We start from the raw sequence: 23,128 nt of genomic DNA on the forward strand, positions 1-23,128 counted from the left end.
AATGTGGTCACCTTCCCATACTGGTCCCAAACCTGCCTTCTGTTGACTTTCATTCCTGTACTAAAGGAGTCCTGCACTTGAAGACCCCCCCCCCCCCCCGTCCCATAAGGGAAGAGACTCAAAACAATGGCTAGAAAGGAATCTTTGTCAGTGTGGTGAGATGCCTCTGCAGACCTAAAGGAAAGGGACATAGAGAATCTGGATAGAATAAAATCAGAAACAAAATTTATTGAGAGGAATAATAATATATGGACAAAAGAATTGGCAGATTCAAGCAGTCAAAATTGTATCAAATGGTAAATATAGTACTCAATATCAGAAACCTCTCCACCCCCCCCCCAAAAAAAACCCTTAGATATTCCAAGCTCTTGCAAACTGTGCAGTATTCTTCAGTCAAGATGGGATAGGGAAAACCAAAGACCAAATTACCTATTTGGGCAGCTCCAGGCATATGTTTGGTTCCTGAGTGTCTTGGCATTCAGGCAAGAAATAGTCCTTAGTAATCCAAAAGGGAGAAAGCAATAGATGTTACGGGTGTCTTCCCTGGTAGACATTCTTTTGTTGTTGTTGTTTCCAGCATTTGGAAGAGAAGTGGTCTAACCAGTTACACAGCCTTGAGTGGCAATTCAGAGTAATCCAAATAGGATCATAAACCATTGGATAGAAAATACTGATGTGCGAAAGATTGCTTCCTTTACCAGTGCTAGAGCAGCAGGTTTCTTTTGTGGCTGAAGACACACTGATTAATCACCAAGGCCATGATTAATGATTTGATAGTTAGATATTGGACAAGGCTCTGCTTCTCTCTAGAATAGCTGTTTTCCCTGCATTTGTTGTAGTAGTGGGCCATAATGTCTTTACTGTCCCGCATAAAAACATAAAGAAGAGAAGTGAGTCTCCTATCAAGATTCAAGCAGTTGGGAAGAGAAACCAAGTGGCAGCTTGTCAACATCAGAGTTTTGGATCTTTAACCATAAGCAAATGGAGAGATGTAACTCCTACTTAGTTTTCCGGACAGTGTAATTTGATTTTAAAGACAATTCAGTGCTTTTGAACTGCTTGAGATACATGGAAGTACTGGTTGGCAGTGGGTGATTCCTCTAGTTTGTGTGTTTGTGCTGATGGTAGCACTGCTGTGGTATCAGATTGGATTTTACCTGTGGGATACTACAGTGTTCCATCTTGCTCCCAGTCCTGTTCAGTATCTATGTAAGAGGGAGACATATGAGAACTCATGGAGGAGGAATTCTCACTTTGCTCTCTAAAGAATCTCTACGTACTCTCCTTCTGTCCCTCTTGGGAGCTCCTGAATTTTTTCCCCTTCCCTGCTTCCTTCCTTTCCTCTTTTGCACCATATTTCTTAACCCTCTTTCTGCTAGTTACACTACTAACCCCATCATTCTTCTTGTCTTTGCTGCCTTTCACTTCTTTATCCCTGCAGCATAAGGTTTCAGAATGAATTGGTGATGACTGCAATTCCCTAGGCAATCCAAAATGGCTTCAAGAATCTTGAGGTAATCTTGCAAGATATCAGCATATCTCCCCAAGTCATACTTACTTTCATTGAGTGGATTTTTGATCCATCTTTCAGGTTCAGAATTAGAAAGATGCACCTGGCGGGAGAGATGATTTCACAAATAGTAGTGTGGTTCCATGAATATGTAGATGTCATCCTCCCCCATGGATTAAATTGAAAAGCTAGGGCCGATCCTTCTTAGCTTCTGAGATCTAAAAAGACTGAATTAGCTTGGGCAGGATAAATAGATTATAGGTCATGTTTAAACTATTTATGTATATCAGCACTAAAGTTAGGCTCAGTTGCCCTTACACTAGATCTATGATTTTTATGTCACTGGAGTTACTAACTGCCAGGAGAAAAATGACTTGTCCCTTTAGTGAAATGTTAATGTATGGACAGGTGAAACTTTTACTGGCATGGAGGTAAATATCAATCAATCTTTATTACAGGCATAGTCCAGCATAAGGTATGTGGAGGTAATAACATCCTATTAAGCCTCTCTTAAAGGGACAGGACTTCTTTTCTCTCAGCAGTTGGCAATCCAATATGTCACTTTTCTTATCTTAGAGTTTACAACTTTTTTTGCCTAAAGAATTCCAGAGTTATATATTGTAAGTCTTGTGAAGTGTTGAGAGAGAATATATTATTTTAAATTGCCTAATGGAATCTGTTGAGTGAACAGTTTGACCTTTAACTTAAAAGACCTGAGTCTTATAAACAGTGCAGATCAGCTATTTCCCTTCATAACATTTAAGGTCATTTAAAATGTGCCCCTAGCAGTATTGTATACCATATTCTTGTGATACAAAAAATGACTATCCCAAATTATGAAAAACTTAATTAACCAGATAGCAGTTCGATCTTGGCATCCAGGAGTGACACTTAGCAAATTTAGGAATTATAAACATGGAGGCTGTTTTAAGAACTCTAAGTAATCTTAAACTGGAAAATAGAGATTACCATAAGATAAAATTCAGCAGGGAAGAATGCACTTTTACACTAGGAAAGAAAAACCTAAAGTACAAGTTGGGAATTTACAAATTACAGTAACATTTCTATGAAAGATTTAAAGTTGAGTATGTATTATTCTTCACCATGATACAATAATTCCATTGCCTTTCATATCAATGACCTCATTGGTGAAATTTTCAGTTTACTATGTCCCACTAGAGTACTTGTGAATGAGGTAGAACAGTTACTGTCACTACAGTGAAAATTTTAAAAAGTTTTTTTGATTTACCAGAAGCTTGCCAAAGAAAGTAAGAGTTAATGCAGATAACAGATGAAGTGTTGCTACACCTGGTCACCCCCTGGGGTGACTGGTGGGCCTTTCCTGTGACTTCAGATGTGGACTTCTCCCTTTCATTGGAGCCTTAACCCTGGCTTAGTGCCTCCATTCTCCTTCAGTCAGCATGCCCTTCTCCTTCCTGGCCTTCAGGACTGACAGCCTCTTATCCTTTTCCCTCATCAGCCCCACCTTCCTACCAATCACCCATAAATCACGCCCCTGTCCCTTCCCTTCCCCTTTAGGAGATCTCATGAGAGCTCGAGTGCCCATGCTAGGCCAATCTTCCTTGCGTTCCCCGGCCAGTGGAGGGGCCGTCCCACTCCCCTCAGCCTCTAGGATGCTGCCTGGACCATCTTCCATCCCAGCCATTCTCTGGAGAGGTCCTGCCCCCAGCCTGCCCTTGGAGCTGACCCTGGCATTCATGCCACCTTTCTCCCTTTCCTGCCAGCCTCTTCCATCTTCCCTGGACTTTGGGGCACCCCAGCCTCCTGCAACAGCTCACTCCATGGAGACGCCACCCACATCACCCACACCCCAGTCATTGCTGCCACCACTGTACTCTGGACTGCCTGGGATGAGTACTCCTCCCAGCCGGAACAAGAAGTGGGGGGGGGGGGAGTGGGAGGAGTGGGAGTCCAGGGCAGCGTCCCTGGACAAGAAGTTACAGAATTGGGATGCATAGAGGTTTTGACCCTTTTTCTTGTTTAGAATAATGTCAGTAGGAATATGTCACAGCATCCTCTGAAAATTTTATAGATTCTAGATTAAGGACCCCACTTATAATATGTTTAGCTAGGAATAGTTTGTGTATATACATTTCAGTTGTTCTTTAATCTACATAACATATTTTTGTGGCTTTACACACAGATGGGACCCAAAGTGTAAATATGTAAATACACTACTGACACAGTTCGGCAGGCCAACAGTGTACTAGGAATTAGAGTACCACTTTCTTAAGGCAGGGAGTGAGAATGGATTTATTCTCTGACCTGAATTAACACTTCTCCATTTCTCAGGCTCCTCTGAAACATTGTCTGCAATGTTCTCTGCAGGAAATATAAGGAAGTAACCCCAGTTTTCCTGTGCCAAACCACTTGTTTCTGAACCATCATTTATGAATAGATTCTTTATAGTAGTCATTGTGGATATAAGCATCAGTGTTAGAGAAGGTTCTTGTACCATAACTGTCAGCCATTGACTTTTGTATCTACTTGTTAAAATAAAACCTCTTGAAGTGTTTGGGTCTACCCTTTAGGAAAGAACCACCACTGATCGGATAAGATCTTCTGGGGGTGGCTTCTTTAAGTTGAATATTATTTAACAGTCATGCATAGGCACACTTGGAGTTAGCAGGAGACATTTGGTAGCTACTGACTTGTTAGGTATTGCCCCCCCCCCCCATTCCATTTAAGAAACCTGTAGAACATTTTTAAAGAGCATTCTGTTTCATTGAGCAGTTTGAGTTTGATAAATGAGTGGCCCTTCTGTGATTTTATTCCAGTTTTAATGTCCTGGGTTTTGATTGTTGTTACCAACTGGCTCTGATAGTGCTGATTTGCTTGTATGTTGCCTATATTGTTATTTTATTGCTTTTTTAAGATTGTTTTTGTAAGCTTTCTGGAATGTTTGTTCTCAAAGGCATGGTGTATCTTTTAAAAATAAATGCTTTAATATGGAATATGTGCATTTTCCATTGAATTAAGTTAATGCTCGACTCTTTTGGAAGTAAGCAAAATTTATGACATATATGTTACTGAAAAATTAAAACCCATTTCTTAGGTTCCTGTGGCAAGGGCCAGCATCCTGTGGCTTACCGGGGAATATTGTGAACGAGTTCCAAAAATAGCTCCTGATGTTTTAAGAAAAATGGCCAAGAGCTTCACTGCAGAAGATGATCTTGTAAAACTACAAATTTTAAATCTTGGAGCAAAACTGTATTTAACCAATTCAAAGCAGGTAAGGTTAAAAAAAATATGGACATACACAATTTAGACCAGGTTGTCCAGCTTATATTTAAGAAGTTTGCAAATGGTTTATGTAATGCAACATAGCTTATTAAAGTTAGTTTAAGTTCTTAAGCACCCTCTTGTCTTGTATCTTAGACATCTATCAGTCACATTGTAAACTATAAAACTGGAAAAGGTAAGCCATAAGACATGATTAAATGCCCCAAAGTTCACCAGTTGCCTCTGGTGTGAGTTTGCTTTTAGGTACTTACAGCTTCTAGGTCAGGGGTAGGGAACCTGCGGCTCTCCAGATGTTCAGGAACTAGTCAGATTTATCCTATCAGGCTCTCACCAGCATGGCCACTGGCCACTTCTGTGACAGAGCTTGATAAGGAATTGTAGACCCTGAAACATCTGGGAGCCTCTGGGACTCTACCCCTGTCTTGTGGGTAATTACACCTGCCCATACTCCCCATGGGTTGTTATCCACTTGCTCTTTATTCCGTTCCTGTCACTCTTTCCTAATTTGTGCTTTACAATTTTTCAACTTCAGTATAATTGTCTCCCTTTAACAACCTCATTATGTACAAAAATATGTGTGTTGATACCTTCTTTGCACCAATATGAAATAAAAAAAATTATCTACTGATTCTTCAGAGCAAGCTACTTACTGTTGAATCATAGTAGGCAGCAACGTTGGCTTTTTGGTCAGTTGTCAGTCTTTTCAGAACTTGCTGTCAGAGATTGTATTATTTGTGTCTGTTAGTGGAACAAGTTAAGGAATCCTCTTATGCATAACCAATTATTTTAAGATCGTGAAAAGAGCCCTGCTGGATCTTTGCTTCACACAGTGACCACCAAGTTCCTCTGGTAGGTCCAACATAGAGAGCCTGTAAGGTCTCTCCTATGATGTTGCATCCTACAGCATTTTCAGTAATGGCCTTCCTATGATGTGCCTTTTGGCTTGGTAATCAAAGGGGTTTACTGCTGTGGTCTTGAAGGGTTGTCTCCCTTTAGTCCCTGTGGCTCTGCCCTGTCTCTTAATTTTATAAAAACTCCATCATGTCTCCCCCCCCAATGGTTTTCTTTTCTAAACTAAATAGTCCCAGATTCTTTTCCTCATAGGGAAGTGGTCCAGTCTAATCATCTTGGTTGACCTCTTCTGTACTTTTTCCAGGTCTTCGTCCTTTTTAAGACAGTAACCAGAACTGCACACAGTATTGCAGATGAGGCTGCACATCTATTCAGGAGCATTATAGTATCAGCCATTTTATTTTCAATCCCTTTCCTAATAATCCCCAACAGAGTGTTTGCAGAGTGTTTGCAGAGTGTTTGCAGAGTGTTTGCAGAGTGTTTGCAGAGTGTTCACCACTGCAGCATACTGGGTTGACATTTTCATTGAGCTGTCTACATCCACCTCAAGATCTTGATTCTTCTCAGTCTCAGCAAGTTCTGACCCCATTAGCCTATATTTGACATTGGGATTTTTTGTTCCAAAGTTCATCGCTTTACACTTACCAACACTGAACTTTATTGTTGCCCACTCACCCAGTTTGTGACAATCCTCCTGGAGCTTTTCACAGTCGTTCTTTGTTTTCACCATCTTGAAGGATGCTGGGTCATCTGCAGACTGGGACACTATACCACTCATCCATCTTTCCAGATCATTTATGGACAAATTAAATAGTATCTACCCCATTACTGATTCTTGTGGGACCCACAGCTCCCTTACCTCAGGAAGAGAATTGGCAGCAGTTCCTTAAGGACCGGCGTGATGTGCATCTAGTCAGATGTACCAGAAAGTAGTCTAGTTGCAGCATGCCACACCGCTTCAGACTCTGGATCATCTTCAAGGGTAACCTCATGTAGAGTGCATTATAGTAATCTAGTCAGGAGGTTACCAGAGCATGTTACACTGTGGCCAGTTCTCTTTTGTCCAAAAACAGGTGGAGCTGGCAAACCAGCTGGAGCTGCTAGAAGGCCCTCCTGGCCACTGGTGCCATCTTAAATTTAAGGAACAATTATTAATCCAGGAGCACCTCCAGATCTTGCACCTGGAGTTTCCGGGGAAATACAATCCTGGATTCAGCTTCAGTTTATTGGTCTTCATCCAGCCCATAACTGCTTCCAGGCAGTGGTCCAGTACACCGAGCACCTCTCCTGACTCCAATGAAATGTGGACATAGAGCTGAGTGTCATCCGTATATTGGTGACTCTAAACTCTAATACCCATGGCATCCGGGTAAGGACACACGCAGCTGCATTCTGTACTGGCAGAGGTTTCCAGATCAGTCAAGCATACCCTGTGTAGAGCAAGTTACAGTAGTCTAATCTGGAAGTGACTGTTTCATGGATCACTGTGGCTATGTTGGGGTGAGACAGGTAAGCCACCAGCTGCATAATTTGCCAATTTGGCTACATTTGGAATCTGGGCCTCCACAGAAAGGGAAGCATCCAGGATCACACTCTTGATGGATGGCTTAGGTGTGAATTGTATGCCTTCAAGGCTAGAAGCTGGCATCCCGAACCTGCATCTCCTCGGCCTAGCCAAAGGATTTCCAATGGATTTAGTTTCAACCATCTTAACATAACCTCCAAACAACTGGCCAAATTATCCAGGCCTCTAAACCTGTTTGCCTTGCTTTTTCTTCCTCTGACTTTCTTCAATGGAGTAATTCCAGAAGAGGAAACAATAAACCTAACGAAATAACCTGATGAAATGGAAAATACAGCAACAATTAAAAAAACTCCTATGAATTGAGAAAAAAGAAAAAAATCTGCTATGAATTGAGAAAAAAGCAAAATTGTAGAGGGAAAAAAAGAAGCAAAGTAATGCAGTACAACAGAAAGGGAAAGGAGAGGAAGAGTAGAGCTTGGCAGATAATGGAATAAATTTTGAGGAATTGAGAGTGGAAAGACCAATCATTGTGTTCTGCTTTGGTCTTTTATATCTTTTTTTGTTTGATCAGAGGTGGCTCTCTCATTCCTAAGAGAAGTAGTAAACGTTTCCTGCATATCTAGTTACCGTATATTCTTTTTTGGGAGGTCAGCATAACCAATAGCTTCCCAACAACCCTCTCCTTTAACAGTATTTCCATTAAAAGAATGTTCTTAATTTTCTGTGCAGGTCTCATCATGAAGCATGGTGCCTGCAAGCCTGTTTAGATATTGTACAACCAAACTTTTGGCAGTTTCGACCCTCAATTTATTTATGGCATTCATTATTTTGAAGCAATAGATGCTGCCTTCCTCATGAGGATAAACTAAATCAGACTGCAGTACTAGAATAAAACAGATAAATTGATGACTGTATTGATTAATACTAACAGCTTAAATTCACCTTCTAAGTCAGGGGTGGGAACCTGCGGCTCTCCAGATAAATTCAGGAACTACAGAGATTCCCCATCGAGCCTCTGTCAGCATGGCCAATTGGCCATGGGCCAATTGGCCATGCTGGTGAGGGCTGATGGGATGTAGAATTCCTGAACATCTGGAAAACAGGGTTCCTACCCCGTCCTAATGAAACAAAAATATTTGGTCACTTTAAAAAATGCAGATACATTTGTGCACTGAGAGAAACTCATATAAAGAATGTGAATACATTCCTCTAAATAACAAAGAAACTAGGCAAGGCGCTTGCGGTTTATGGGAACAACAATTTACAAATAAAATGTGATACAGAAGAGCTCTGCGAGAGCTTGGGAAGAGACTAAAAGAAATAATAACAGGAGAGAAGGAAGAACAGTAATAGAACATCAGATTATTCTTGTAGAAGACGAGATACAGAAACAGTTTGCTTTTTTCAGAATTATACAAAAAGGTTTCAGCAATAGAAGGTGGATGTAGGGAGATATTGAGTTAAACTATTACGATTCAAGAAATATTATATGCCATAAAAAAATTGAAAAAGATAAAGTACCGGGGCAGATGGATTTACAGCAATGTATTATAAATGCTTAGAAGAAAATTTAACAATACTACTGCAGGAAGTCATGAATGAAAAAAATGAAGAGAAAATATTGCCCTCATCAGAGTAAGAAGTATATATAATGATTTATAAAGGCTTCAGCATCAATAATTTTTTTCAGTAAATTTCGAGTTCAGGGGGTTTTTTACCAGGAAATTTTCGGTAAAGCCAAATATCTATCGGCCTTATTCAGCTGCTACTGAACATATTTAGGTTTAAAATATCTGAACACAAATTTTTCCAGTTCTGTCCCCCCACCCCAACACTTTTTCAGGCCCTGGAGGCACGGAATTCCCTCTCTCCCTCCATTGGTTCCCAAGTCTCCATGGACTTGGGAAATGGTGGCAGGGGTGGAGATTTAAAAAGTTGAATGTTATTTGGCTGTTTAGGCCCCAGGTGTATTTGACTTTTTGAATGCACCTGTGGGGGTTTATCGATAAATCACAGGTTTTTCTGTGGTTTGGGTTTGCTGAATCACCAAGTCTAGTAATGACACAACATTACCACCATCTTACAGGACCATCTCACTGTTAAATGTGGGTTGTAAACTTTTTACATTAATAGGGGCTGAGAGATTAAGGAAATGTATAACAAAAATAATTTATAGAGACCAGACTGGCTTTATACTAAAGAGATTAATGAAGGACAATGTTCTATTTGTGATTAAAGCAAGAGAATTTGTGGGGGGTGAAAAAGAAAGCAGGGTTTATGTTCCTAGATGCTGAGAAAGCTTTTGATAATATAGCTTGTCCTTTTTATTGAAATCACTTGAAAGTTTAAATTGTGGTTCAAGTTTTATAAATTGGATACAGAGTATACAAAGCAGCATTAATAAAACTAATTTTGACTGTCAATTTGAAATTGAAAAAGGAACACATCAAGAATGTCCATTATTGTCACTTTCATTCATTCTTGTGCTAGAAATGTTGGCAACTAAAATTAGACAAGATCCTAGAATTAAACAATTGAAAGTAGATGGAGAAGAGTTTAAAATGAAAAGTTCTACAGATGACATGGTTCTGACAATTTCAAACTCCCAATTGTCTATGCCATAGGTGTCAAACTCGCGGCCCTCCAGATGTTATGGACTACAGTTCCCATCATCCTCTGCCAGCATAATGCTGGCAGGGCATGATGGGAACTGTAGTCCATAACATTTAGAGGGCTGCAAGTTTGACACCTATGGTCTATGCTATACATGATAGAATAAATTGAAAAATTTTGCACCTTTCTCTGGATATAAAATCAGTAGAAATAATGAAATAATCAGAAAGATTACAGGATGAGTTGTAATGTCATGTTTAATTAAATATTTGATTGGACAAAATGACATTTTGTTTACTGATTAATTTTATTCTATTTTTATACCAGTTTCCAGTAAATAAAATACAATTTCACTCCATATAAATACAGTAAAATCCAAAACTAAATCCATGTATTACATTGTAAATACATCTACAGTTCCTTTATGGTAATAAAACTTCTAGATTCACCGAGTTAACTATAAAATCAAAGAAGAAAGAGGGCTGAAGGAGGGGAAGCCAGAGATGGTAACCATTGCTGCCTCAACCCTATGGAACAGTTATTTTTTAGAGGTCCTTTGGAACTGCATCAGATCCCTCAGACCCCGGTATTATTACACAGAGTGTTCTACCAGATCAGGGCTAGGCCAAAAACACCCCAAAAACTTCCTTAGGGCCAGGAACCTAAAGTAAAGTCTCGCTTGATGAATGGAGCATTTTTCAGGGGGCATAGCAGAAGAGATGTTGCCATAAGTATGTAGGCCCCAGACCATTTAGGGCTTTGTACATTAGATTCAGTACTCCACCTGCACCCAGTGTGACCGGTGGAGCACAAGTTGAATATGTGTCCGCCACAAGGCTTCAGTAAGGAACCTTGCTGTCGCATTCTGGACCAGCTGGAGTTTCTGGATGAGGATCAAGGGTAGCCCTGCATAAAAGTAGTTGCAGTAATCCAATCTGGGTGGATTGTTGTATGAATCACTGGGGCATGAGGTGACTGTTGCATGAATCACTTGGGCTAAGTCCGTTTGGGACAGATAGGGCACCTTTGCCTTGCTTGGTGAAGGTGGTAAAAAAGCAGTCCTCAGTCTTAAAGGAATGAGCACAGCTATTGTAAGCTGTCCCATATATCCCTGCACTGATGAGGTGGTTGGCCAGAATCTCATGGTAAACCAAGCTGCACACTGCTGTGAAATCTAGCAGCAGCAGCAGCCCCAACCCACCTCAGTCCAGGTGTCTCCATATGTCATCTGTGAGGGTGGTCAGAACCATTTACACCCCATAGCTGGGCTGGAAGCTGGAATGGAGTGGATCTAGGATCGATGATTCCTCCAGATATGTCTGGAGCTGCTTAGCAACCACTCTGTCAGTTATCTTACCCAGAAAAGGTAGATTTTACACTGAGGAATAATTAACTAGTATCTAAAGATGGTTACTTTAACTCCCCCTACAGTCTCCTTCAAGCTACTGGGAAAGTTACCAGTGCTGAGAGAAAGATTGATAATTTCCCTCAAAGTGGCCTGCACCATGTCCCCTTTGACCTTTACCAACAATGACGGGCAGGGGTCCAGGAGGCATGGGATGGACTTCAAAGTTCTCAGAACTCTGTCCGCATCCTACTGGGAGAGTCAGCTGAATTAATCCAAAGGACGACCCAGAGATGGCCAACAAGCCTTTAGTTCTTCATCAAACCTGGCCGGGAGGTCATGATGGAGAGACAATATCTTGTCTGCAAAATAGCTCGCATAGTTGTCACAGCTAAAAGCCAAATTCCTGCTAATTTAGGGCCTACTGTACTTTATCTCAATTAAAGATAAAAATATGGTGTTAAAGATAAAAATATCTTTCATTGGGATAAGGTGTAGTTAAGACTGTTAATTGCTTCATTATAATAAATAATGAAGAGTTATAATAAATTTATAATAAATATAATTGATCTGGACATTATAATAAATAATTGATCTGGACATGAGCTTGCGGATGTGATGTTAGTTGCAAAATAATATTTTTTTTACACTTTCACTGCCCTCTCATAGGCTTTCATTAGTGTCCTATAAGGTATTATTTCCTCTTCGTCATGAGTATTCCTGCAGACTTGCTCTAGCCGTCTTAACTCCCATTTCTCCTTTCTCAGCTCCAGGTTATACCATGAAGCTAGTTTGACACTGGAGCTCAGAGTGAGTTGGGGTGAGAACTCAAAGAGTCAATTATTCCAGTCCTCTATCATCTAATTAGTTGCTGGGAGATGTCGGGTCCCACAGAGCATTCTGGAATCCAATCCGTTCCATAAGTCTCCTCAGGTGCTCATAAATCGGCTCGCTGCCCATACAGGAGGGATATGACATGTTCAGCCGGGCCTTCAAGGCATGATGGTCTGACCATGGCACTTGGATCCATCCCTATCTCTGCCACCAAAATTAAATCCAGAGTATGGCCTGTTTTATATGTGGAACCAGAAACAAACTGCCATGGAACACACTGGTCCAATGCTTGTTTGAATTCAGCAGCATCTGCATGGACATTGAAGTCCTCCAGGACCAAAAGCGTGGGGAGCTTATTAAAAAAAAAACTATAAAGAACTGTGAATGTAGATACAAGAGAATATGCAAAGATTGTCCCAATTGAAAATTTCATGGCTAAGAAGCATTTCCACAATAAATATGAATGTATTACCAAATTAAAAAAAAAATATTTCAGATTTTACCAATTTATATACAAGAAAAAACCATGAAAGAATGGCAGAGACAGATAAACAAGTTCATATGTAATGGCCAAAAGCCGATATCCCCATTATTGTCACCTATAGAAGCTTGTTATGACAAGAATAAGAGGAACAATAACAATTTTATAACATATGGAGATAGATATGATAAATGCCCAAGTAGAAATTATGTCTCGGCAAAAAATGAAGACTGACAGTAAAAGAAATAGAATGGTTATTTTATTTTCAGTTAGTCTCATGATTAAGAAAGGACATTTGAACAGCCAGAAGTATAATAAGGAAACTGATAGAATTTGAAAAGGGAATATTTGTTACGACAAATTTATAAGCTATTACTTCAAAACGCTCCACAAACAGAACAAGTGAAAACACGTGTGGTTAAATGGATGCAAAATTTTGAGCAAGAAATATATTTTCAACAATGGGAAAATCTATGGACAAAAGACAAAAAATTTACAGCCAGCCAAATATTAAGAGAAAATTTGGTACAAGATGTTTTATAGGTGGTATGCCATTCTAAAGGATAGTGAGAAGATGGGAAAGAGCTACAAAGAGAATTGGTGGAAAGAAGTGGATGGTACCTTTTACCACATGTGGTGGACATGTAAAAAATAAAAATTGGAAAGAAATATATCCAGAAATTCAGAAAATTTTAAAAATCAAATTTGCTATGGATGCCGAGAGTATATTAGGCATTTTGCCAGGGCTTCCAGCTCTGAGGAACTGGAAAGGCAGCGAGACATATGCTTGGCTATACCAGGGGTAGGGAACCTGCAGCTCTCCAGATGTTCAGGAACTACAATTCCCATCAGCCCCTACCAGCATGGCCAATTGGCCATGCTGACAGAGGCTGATGGGAATTGTAGTTCCTGAACATCTGGAGAGCCACAGGTTCCCTACCCCTGGGCTATACTCTTTCCCTCTGGAAGATTAAAGGGCAGTTGTATATTCATCCACTACATGCTGGACCTTCTTTGTCATAGAATGCTCCACTAGTGCCTACCTAGTTCTGCTTCCCTCCCTCCATTCGCCTTTTCTATCCCTCCTTCCGCTTTGCTATTGGCAATAACAGCTATTATAATTAAGCTTATATTTATCACATTGTTTTGCATAATATCATGTAACATTTGTTTTGATTCCTTTTTTCTTTTGATTCTGATTATATTTATATTGAAAACCTTTAAAAAAATGAAATCTAGAACCATGTTCTTTAAAATGTAATGGGTTTCCCACCTTAAATCGTCAGGCAAATTGTAGAGAACTCTCAAGGTATTCTGCCTCTAGGAGGTTCACCAGAAAACTCAATGGTTGTGCTTGAATGTTAATATGGGCCACAGTTTGCTATGACAAACAGAAGCACAGTTTGTTTCTCACACTTGTGTTCTCCCCCTCGCCTTTCATGCAGAGCTTGTTTAAGGATTCTTGGTTTGAACACCTAGGACAAAATGAAGGGGCTGAGTTTGTTTACTCTCCATGAGCCAGAATTCTGAACTAACATGGTTGCTTAGCATGACTTCAGTATAGGGCCATGGTGGCGAACCTATGGCACTTCAGATGTTCATGGACTACAATTCCCATCAGCCCCTGCCAGCATGGGCAATTGGCCATGCTGACAGGGGCTGATGGGAATTGAAGTTCATGAACATCTGGAGTGCCATAGGTTCGCCACCACTGGTATAGCACAATATTTTATTTGTATTCTGATTTTATCAAAATGTTCAAAGCAGCAACTGTCAATGTATGACCATGTTTAACTCAGGTGACATGGGAGGCATGGACTATTCATACCAAGACCTGCCATCACAACATGGACAGAAACATTTAATGTCTCCATAGCCAGATGCCTCTGACTTATAAACTGCCATTGTTTCATGAAGGTCACCAAACATTATGCCAGCATAACATACAATATATAAGTGCAGTTGTCTAAAAAATTAAATTTTGAATCGGAAAGAAGGGTTGGTTCTTTATTGTATTAACTGGTATCTGCCAAAGGGTCTTGTCATTTTCTTAATACTCGTTGCTTGCAAAATCATTCATGCAGCATTAATGGGTAGCCTGAGCTGTGGTAGATTACTATGTTTGGATGGAGAACAAATGTAAAACAACCAAGTATGAAATGTTGATCACATCATTGGATCACCTTGCTCAAGTTTATTTTGGGGTAACAGTGTTTTTATATTGTTCCATTTTCTAACCAATAGATGATTCAGAGTATAATTGAATATTTGTTGACATTTCAGGTTAAATATTGCCTTATTTGAATTCTATCCATCTAGAAGTCATTTTGAAAAATGAGGACAGATTTGAGTTGGCTGTATACACTATTTTGATCAAGCATGACATTTGATCCAAATTACATTACTCCATTTCAGAGTGAACATTTTCCCAATTTAGCACCTTAGCTATGTACTCTTTGTCAGAGAAACAGGCAGGAACTCCAAAGTACAGTACAGCAGTCATGGAAGAATTAATGGGTGTGTTCATTGTTGATTATTCAGTCTTCTATGAGTCTCTCAGATTCCCATATAGCCTTAGTATTCCATAATTGCTAAACAAGCATTCAGAACAAACTTGTCTCTCTGAGGAGAATGATAGAATTATCCATTTGTACAACTGAAGTGCAAATAAAGAAATATCTTAACTTAAATGATAGTTTTTTCATGGCTGTTTGACAGTATCAAACAAATGTGCCCATTTATAGTGTGTGGCACGTAACATCTTGAAACACAGAGTAACAAAAGTATAATACTGTTCTTTATAGCAAAATGTGTTCAAGAAAATTTTCCTTTAAAGTATAAATCTTTTTGAAAAATATGCTTGCATATTAACTTTATTTATTGAAACTGCATTATTGTGAAGGTTTATCAGCTTAAGCAATAATTGCTGCTTTTCTTTATACTGAATGAATATAATCATATTTAATTTATGTATTAAGCAGTGTTTTGATCTTCATATCTATTTCAAATTTCTATATGCTTTGTCCAACACAATGCATGGCAATATTTGCAGGCTATTCAGACCATTTTTTTTGTTTTCTAGCAATTAAATATAACCTGCATTCAGTCATTTGATTAATAATTATTCTCACAAATCAAATTAGGGGATCTGGTTATGTTGTAAAAAGCTGTAATAATATAACTTGCTTTTATGTATATAAATAAATGACCAGTATTACCAGAAGCTTTAAGCTGTGAGGGGGAAAATGGGAGAAGTCTTTTATCCTGGTTTTTAGAGGGCATCAGCAGCTTGCTTTTATGAAAAAGTAACAGCTAAATGCACTGCAAATAATTTGCAGTAATCCAGTTCAGTGATTCATGTGTCTGCTTTAATGGGTCATAATTCAGAGTAAAGTAACTGAGTGCAGTCAGAGTGCAGACACTGCTTATGCCAGGGACAGTATCTCTTCATAAAACACACCTCAGCAGAAGCAGTTTGCCAGCCTCTTAATACCCTCTGATGTTTTGATGTCCTGCATATTTTTCCGATTAAGTTTTGAGTGCCATGTTTTTAGTTGTATTTCCACATTCATTATCCTCACGTAGGCCCTTCAGCGGGTTTGCCATATATGATTATTTTTTTAATGATGCCTTTCTTTCCACTTCAGCGGTTTAATAATCTAGCACATGGCTGCTTCTCAGTACTCAGCATTCACCTCCCCAATACAGAAGAGGACATGTGCTTTGGCTTCAAAATTCCATTTACTGCTTTAGAAATGCATATTCCCTATGGAACAACATTTGTTTGACATAACCATTCATTTTTATTACCTCTTTAAATATGTTTATCCAGAGTTCTCAATAATCATAAATAACTTGTATTTTCATCTTGTCCTGTTTTTCACAGACAAAATTGCTTACCCAGTACATATTAAATCTCGGCAAGTATGATCAAAGCTACGACATCAGAGACCGTACAAGATTTATTAGGCAGCTTATTGTTCCAAACGAGAAGAGTGGAGCTTTAAGCAAATATGCCAAAAAAATATTTCTGGCACAGAAGCCTGCTCCGCTGCTCGAGTCACCTTTTAAAGGTATGTCAATCATTTTTTTAAAAACCAAGCGTTAATAGAAGATATGTAGAGTTGTACTTTATACATTTAAATTGCCAGACCTCATATCGCTATATGAGAAATGGTTAGCTTAAACATACGCAAGTGTACATTTGTGTGTGACTAACAAGATCTTAGTTTTTCATCTTTTTAAAGAGGGAGTGGTCAAAATATATGTTCTTTGCTTATGTTCGTTGCTTATTGTAAACCTGGTAATCCACAGTAATTTTAAAAAGTTTAGCTTATAAAATTAAGTATCACTATGAAAACTTAAATTCCTGCATTAATTACCTAGAATAAGTTTTAGCTAAAACTTTCATTGCAAAACAATATTCTTCCCGAATTCTGTTAGTTTTGGTTATGTCACTTACTAGCTTTATTTCTCTTGCCTGTTTTAAAGGTGATAATATTGTCCTATCCTCCATCCATTGTCCCCCACACTCAGTTTTTTAAAGTTATCCTCTTAATTATTGCTTTTGTTACATTAATTATCCCCCCTTCCTGAATTTTCCCATACTTAGTTTTTTAATTCTGCTTTATACCCTGATAGCAATTCTTTTTCTGAAGGAAAAACTATTAAAATTCTGGATGTGTTTGTGCCAAGACATGTATACGGATTATTTAACTGTGCTGTCATTCTTAATATTCACAGTAAAGTAATTTTTAGAGAAGCTACATTTCAGAGCAACACCTCTAAACACACTGACTGATTAGTTTTTTTATTGACCATTATGGGGGAGATTATTGTAATCTATGGACTGGAATCAGTTTTTGACCTATGAAGAGCTTCCTAGTTTATATTTATTCCATGACATTTGAGGTAATGTAACGCCAATTACCTTTTGTCCTGATTAAGATTGCTCTTTGTGATATAGCTCTCATGTCTGTATATTTTCTTTCCCTTCTCTCCCCTCCTTCCCAACAGATAGGGAGCACTTCCAGCTTGGTACTTTATCTTATACTCTGAACATGAAAGCCAATGGCTATTTGGAGTTGTCTGATTGGCCAGAGATTGCACCTGACCCTTCCGTGAGAAATGTGGAAGTAATTGAGTCGGTACGTTGACTTTTCAATCAAAATAATAATAATATTTTGTGAGATAAAAATCTATATATTTAGGATCGTTTTACTTCAATTTCTCGTAGAGATTTCAAAAAAGCTTGCAATGGATAATGCACTCTGATGCAAATAAGTCCTTTCTTCTGTTGAATGCTTTGAGTCTCTTCATACTCTTCTGGTGGTGTAGTGGTTAAAAGCAGGTGCACTCTAATCTGGAGAACCAAGTTTGATTCCCCACTCTGCCACTTGAGATGTGGCGGCTTATCTGGTGAACTAGATTAGCTTGTGCACTCCAACATATGCCAGCTGGGTGACCTTGGGCTAGTCCCAGTTCTTTGGAGTTCTCTCAGCCCCACCTACCTCACAGGGTGTTTGTTGTGAGGGGAGAAGGGAAAGGAGTTTGTAAGCCCCTTTGAGTTTTCTTATAGGAGAGAAAGAGGGGATATAAATCCAGCTCTTCTTCTGTGAATCTCTTTAATGTAAATCTCCTTATCAACCACAAGTTATTCCAGTTCAACTGCATTAGCTTCCTCAAACAGCAGCAAATAAGGTATCAGCAGAGTGACTGACTCTTCTGATACCTTATTTGCTGCTGTTTGAGGAAGCTAATGCAGGCTACCCAGTTGAACTGGAATAACTTGTGGTTGATAAGGTTTCACAAACACCAAGAATAAATTAATGGTTCCTCTGGGATAATTGAGCAGCGAACTACTCTCACCACCATCCATATGTGTGGAAATGGCCCCACAGTGGCAAATCTGCTTTCTCACTACTTGGAGGCAAATGCTTGTGGGGCACTTGAAGGTTAACATGAAATTCTACTGCTTTATTCAAAGAGTTATTTTAACAATGAACTGACCCTAGTTATCAACAATTGTGTTTCTAAACTGGATATGAAGTACTGTTCTCCTTACTTAATCCTTTGGTTTTTAGCTTGATTTTGGATTGTATGCTCTGTTCCTTTGTGCCTGGTCAAAAAAGACAGCAGTGTAATATTAACAGGAATGACGATAATGTACTGAATTTCTATAATGGTTTTAATGGTCTGCATTTTACATTTACAGACAAAAGAGTGGACTTCAATATTAGGGAAGGCAAAGAAAGAAAAACCTGTTGCAAAATTCTACTCTGAATCAGAAGAAGAAAGTGATGACTCATCAAGCAGTAGTGATAGTGGTATGCGTTCATATAGAATTATTATAATTCAGGGAACTATGGATAAAGTTTGTGTGCATGTGCATGCTGTTCCATTGGCTAACATCTTTTACTGGAGTCAAACAAATGGATAACTGACAAACTCTTGAGATTAAATTATTTGCAATAAAAAGGTGAGACAGGTTATAAATAAAGTACAAAAATCTGGATAACAGGAACTCTGAATAGTTGCACATTTATGTAACAACCTTGGGGAATGATCCTAAAAAGATCTGCTTGGCAGAGGAGCATGAGGAGAAAAACCTCCAACCTCCCAATACCTGAAGGCAGTGAATGTTCCTTAATTCTCCTAAGGTCTTCTTGTCATCTTTTCTGTATATATGCATAAGCTTTTGGTGGTTCTCTTCTGTTGTTCCTCTTTAAAGTGAACCAGTTAAGGGAACTGAGGTGATGTCCCTTCTTTCATTTGCTTTCTGTTTTACCTCTTATGACCATGCAGAAAGCTTTTTTTTAAAGTTCAACAAATAAATAGTAGAATTTTATTAAATACTTCAGAGGAATAGGATAGGAGGGAATATTATGAATAAGTTGTTTCCAAAGTTCAACACAGGTGGTAATTGGCTTTTTCAAAAGATGTCAGTTTGTCACAGAGTTCTTATTGCTTTTAAAATATGATAGATTTCAAGATGTTTCGCAGAATATATCCAAGCTATCCCAGAGGTTCATGTGTAAACTCTGATGCCTATAAATTATATGGAAAGGAGTGTTCTCCCACCTTTCTTTCCCTTCTTAAACTTAAGGAACACTTAATAGTGTTTGAAGTAATCCTTTTAAAGAACCAGGAATGGGAATTCTTCTCCCACACATAGTGTAAGTTCCCCTTCTGACTAGGAAACAGTTCCTCTGACACAAGCTCTTTCTCTGTTAGTTCTCTCAGTACTACCCACTCTGTTCAGAAGACAAACTAGCTCTGCTGTTAGAATTTGGGCTAGGAATTCTTCTCTCCCTGGAAGTAAATTTCCTTCCAGGCTTGCATGTGGTCTCTGTTTCCTCAATACTCTCTCACGGTCAACACCACAGATCTTTTATGGACCCTAAACATGTCTTTTCTCTCTGGAACTCAGAGCTGTCAGAAACTCTGACTCCTTTTTAACTCCACCCACTCACAGTCTGTCACTCACAGCCTGTCACTCTGTGAGGGATTAAGACTTTAGAGTCTGGCTTTTCTGCCTGCTTTTTAGGTCTGTCACACAAGTGCTCTGAATAGTTGCACATTTGTGTAATTAGGAAATGATCCTAAGAAGATCTACTTGGAAAGTAAGTACCATGTTATTCAGTGAGCCTACTTCCAGGAAAGTGTCCTTAGGGGTTGTGTTGTAATTATAGCACTATTTTTTAGTAACGTGAACATACATGAAGCTGCTGATGTGGGTTTTCTGGGCTTTGTGACAGTGGTCTGGTAGTTTTTGCTCCTAACATTTTGCCTTCATCTATGGCTGGCATCTGCAGAGGTATGTTATGGTAAGATGTGTTTCTCTCTGTAGCACAGTGTGGAGTGATTGTGGAGTGGGGTATATGTTTTGTATACCTCATAAGTGGGAGGAAAAGTAAGGCTCATTTGCATTTGTCTGGATGGAGTTGCAAATGCAGCTGCAAATGAAACTTCAACTGCGAATGAACTCCATCTGGACACATTCAAATGCACCTCAGTCCCCTTCTCAACTGTGAGGTGCATAAAACATTTACTCCACACCGTGCCACAAGAGAAACACCTCTTACCATGACATGCCTCTGAAAATGCCAACTGTTGGATGCACGCGGAATGTTAGGAGCAAAAACTACCAGACCATGACGACGCAGCCTGGAAAACCCATAGCAGCCAGGTGGCTCTGGCCGTGAAAGCCTTTGACAATACCACCCATGAAGCTGCCACACTGAATCAGACCACTGGTCCATCAAGGCCACTATTGTCTATTCAGACTGGCAGCAGCTTTCCGGGGTATTTGGCAGAGGTCTTTTAACTGGCAACACAGGAAATTGACCCTGGGATCTTCTGCATGCCAGGCAGTATTCTACCAGCCACTCAGATATTTATACCCAGCTTTTCTCCCCAGTGGGAACCCAAAGCAGCTCCCTTCTCTATTTTATCCTTTGTGACATATCGTATATGCTCGCGTATAAGCCGAGTTTTCCTGCCCTGTTTTAAGGCTGAAAAATGCCCCCTCGACTTATACACGAGTCATTGCTTACCAGCCGGCTCTTCAAGCCTCTGCCAAGGCTGGGGGCGTGGCTGGTGCAACCTCCCTGCGGTTGCACAAGCTGCTTGTTGCTGCCCTCCTCGGAGGGTGAAGGGGAACCCGAGGCACCTGGCTGGCTGGGCTTCCTCAAACCCCGAGAGGCAGAGGGAGCTCCTCATTTGGGCAGTGTCATCAGGGGGAGTCACTTCCCAAATAAGTAGCTGCCTCTGCCTCGGCTGGGTTTGAGGAAGCCCAGCCAGCCAGGAGGCAGAGGGAGCTCCTTATTTGGGCAGTGTCATCAATGGGAGTCACTTCCCAAATAAGTAGCTCCCTCTGCCTCGGCTGGGTTTGAGGAAGCCCAGCCAGCCGGCAGGCAGAGGGAGCTCCTTATTTGGGCAGTGACATCAGGGGAAGTCACTGCCCAAATAAAGAGCTCTCTCTGCCTCCCAGCTTCCCACCCTCAGCTTATACGCGAGTCAATAACTTTTCCCAGGTTTTGGTAGTAAAATTGGGTGCCTCGGCTTATACACGGGTCGGCTTATACACGAGTATATACAGTATTAGAGTGAAACAGAGTGACCATCCCATTTCACCCAGCACGTTTCCATGGCTCAGCAGGGAATTCAAACGTGTGTCCTGGACATAGTTTGACAGACTTTGCCATTATACTCTGCTCCATGAATTTTGCATAGTGTGCATTCTTTTATTTATTTATTTATTATTAGATTTTTATACTGCCCTCTCCTGGAGGGCTCAGTCTCTTTGTATGGTTTGAGACTTTCAGTTCAATCTTTTGCAGCTTTGCTATGCATTAGGTTTATTCTTGTTGATTTTATTCCGTATGTGTTGGCGTCACTTGCATCACTTGGAATTGATGGTTTTCCCAAATCAAAGCAAGAACCACAGGGTATACGTTATACTAGTATTTCTATCTCTGTGCTTTTGCCAGTGATTTGTATCCAAATCCCACTATGAAGCTCAAATCCATCACTTATTTTTGTCAGCTAAGTCAGCAGATGTGGATACTGGCATTTTATCTTAAGGAACTATATAACTCTTTTTGTTGTTTGTTTTTAAATCAGACTTCAGCAGAAAGTTTTCAGTTATGCTTTCAGGCTAAGCAGTCGGTGTATGCCCATGTTGCTTAGGGTGGATTTAGACCAGTGGTGGCGAACCTTTGGCACTCCAGATGTTATGGACTACAATTCCCATTAGCCCCTGGGGCTTATGGGAATTATAGTCCTTAACATCTGGAGTGCCAAAGGTTCACCACCACGGATTTAGGCTTTTTTCCCTAAATTGCTTTAGGCTCCATTTGGTTAGAAGAACGGCAGAATTCCACACGTGTTCTCTTTCCTCTAACACCCATAGATCATATCCAAAATGAAATGAATAGATTATTCCTAGATATTGCCAGATTGCCTGCATTTATTTATTACAATACTTATGCACTGTTTTATCTTGGCTCATGGTGGTTATATATGGGTATTTTACACATTATTCCAGTAGTATCTTAGCTATTCAAAACCACTTCTACATAGCAAGGGCTTCAAGCAGTTGCAGTTTATTTGAGGCCCTCCCCCATTTTAGCCTGGAATATTCTTCATGCCAGTGGTCCACTGGAGAATCTGTCAGGAGGAAGCATACCAGTAATGTACCCTGCAGCTTTGTTTTCTTTGCAGCAATTCCTTTGCAGCAATCTAGAAAGCAACCTTTGTTCAAAATGGAAAGTAAAAAATGCATTCACAATTCAATAGGAATTTTAAGAGATGCTTTTAGAAGTTCAGCTCTTATTTAAAATACTTTCAGCGCCTCATATGTTTGTGAATATATATGAATGACTATATATAACATTTGAGAGTTGTCATTCATCTGGTGCCAGATTACTTTCATTTATTCTTACTGATGCCTTTATTTTGTTTATATGCATTAGCCTAACAAGAATGCATTTTTCTTGTGGAGTAACTCAGTTGTAGAATATATTGCTTTTATGTACTTCACCACATATTTTTTTGAATTGTCACAGAGTTAAATTTAATTTTCTGTATTTTAAACATATACAGCTTCTAAATCTTAAAAAAGTAATATAAGTCTTCCCCTGCTAGCATTGTGAGTTTGGGCTCTCAAAATCCAGCATTTGAATGTAATGAATCATCTTTGTG

At 39.5% G+C, this 23,128-nt stretch overlaps 1 protein-coding gene across 2 annotated transcripts in view; it reads left to right on the forward strand.

Moving 5' to 3' along the window:
* The window catches only part of AP3B1 (adaptor related protein complex 3 subunit beta 1), a 177,500-nt gene that overhangs the window by 63,611 nt on the left and 90,761 nt on the right, over nucleotides 1-23,128 (forward strand). For both annotated transcript variants that reach the window (XM_048503414.1, XM_048503413.1), the window contains exons 15-18: nucleotides 4,587-4,763; nucleotides 16,311-16,497; nucleotides 17,441-17,571; nucleotides 18,639-18,750. In XM_048503414.1, coding sequence (XP_048359371.1) covers nucleotides 4,587-4,763; nucleotides 16,311-16,497; nucleotides 17,441-17,571; nucleotides 18,639-18,750 — 607 coding nt within the window. The remainder of the gene's footprint in view (nucleotides 1-4,586; nucleotides 4,764-16,310; nucleotides 16,498-17,440; nucleotides 17,572-18,638; nucleotides 18,751-23,128) is intronic.

Source organism: Sphaerodactylus townsendi, linkage group LG07, assembly GCF_021028975.2.
Source record: "Sphaerodactylus townsendi isolate TG3544 linkage group LG07, MPM_Stown_v2.3, whole genome shotgun sequence".
Lineage (NCBI taxonomy): Eukaryota > Metazoa > Chordata > Lepidosauria > Squamata > Sphaerodactylidae > Sphaerodactylus > Sphaerodactylus townsendi.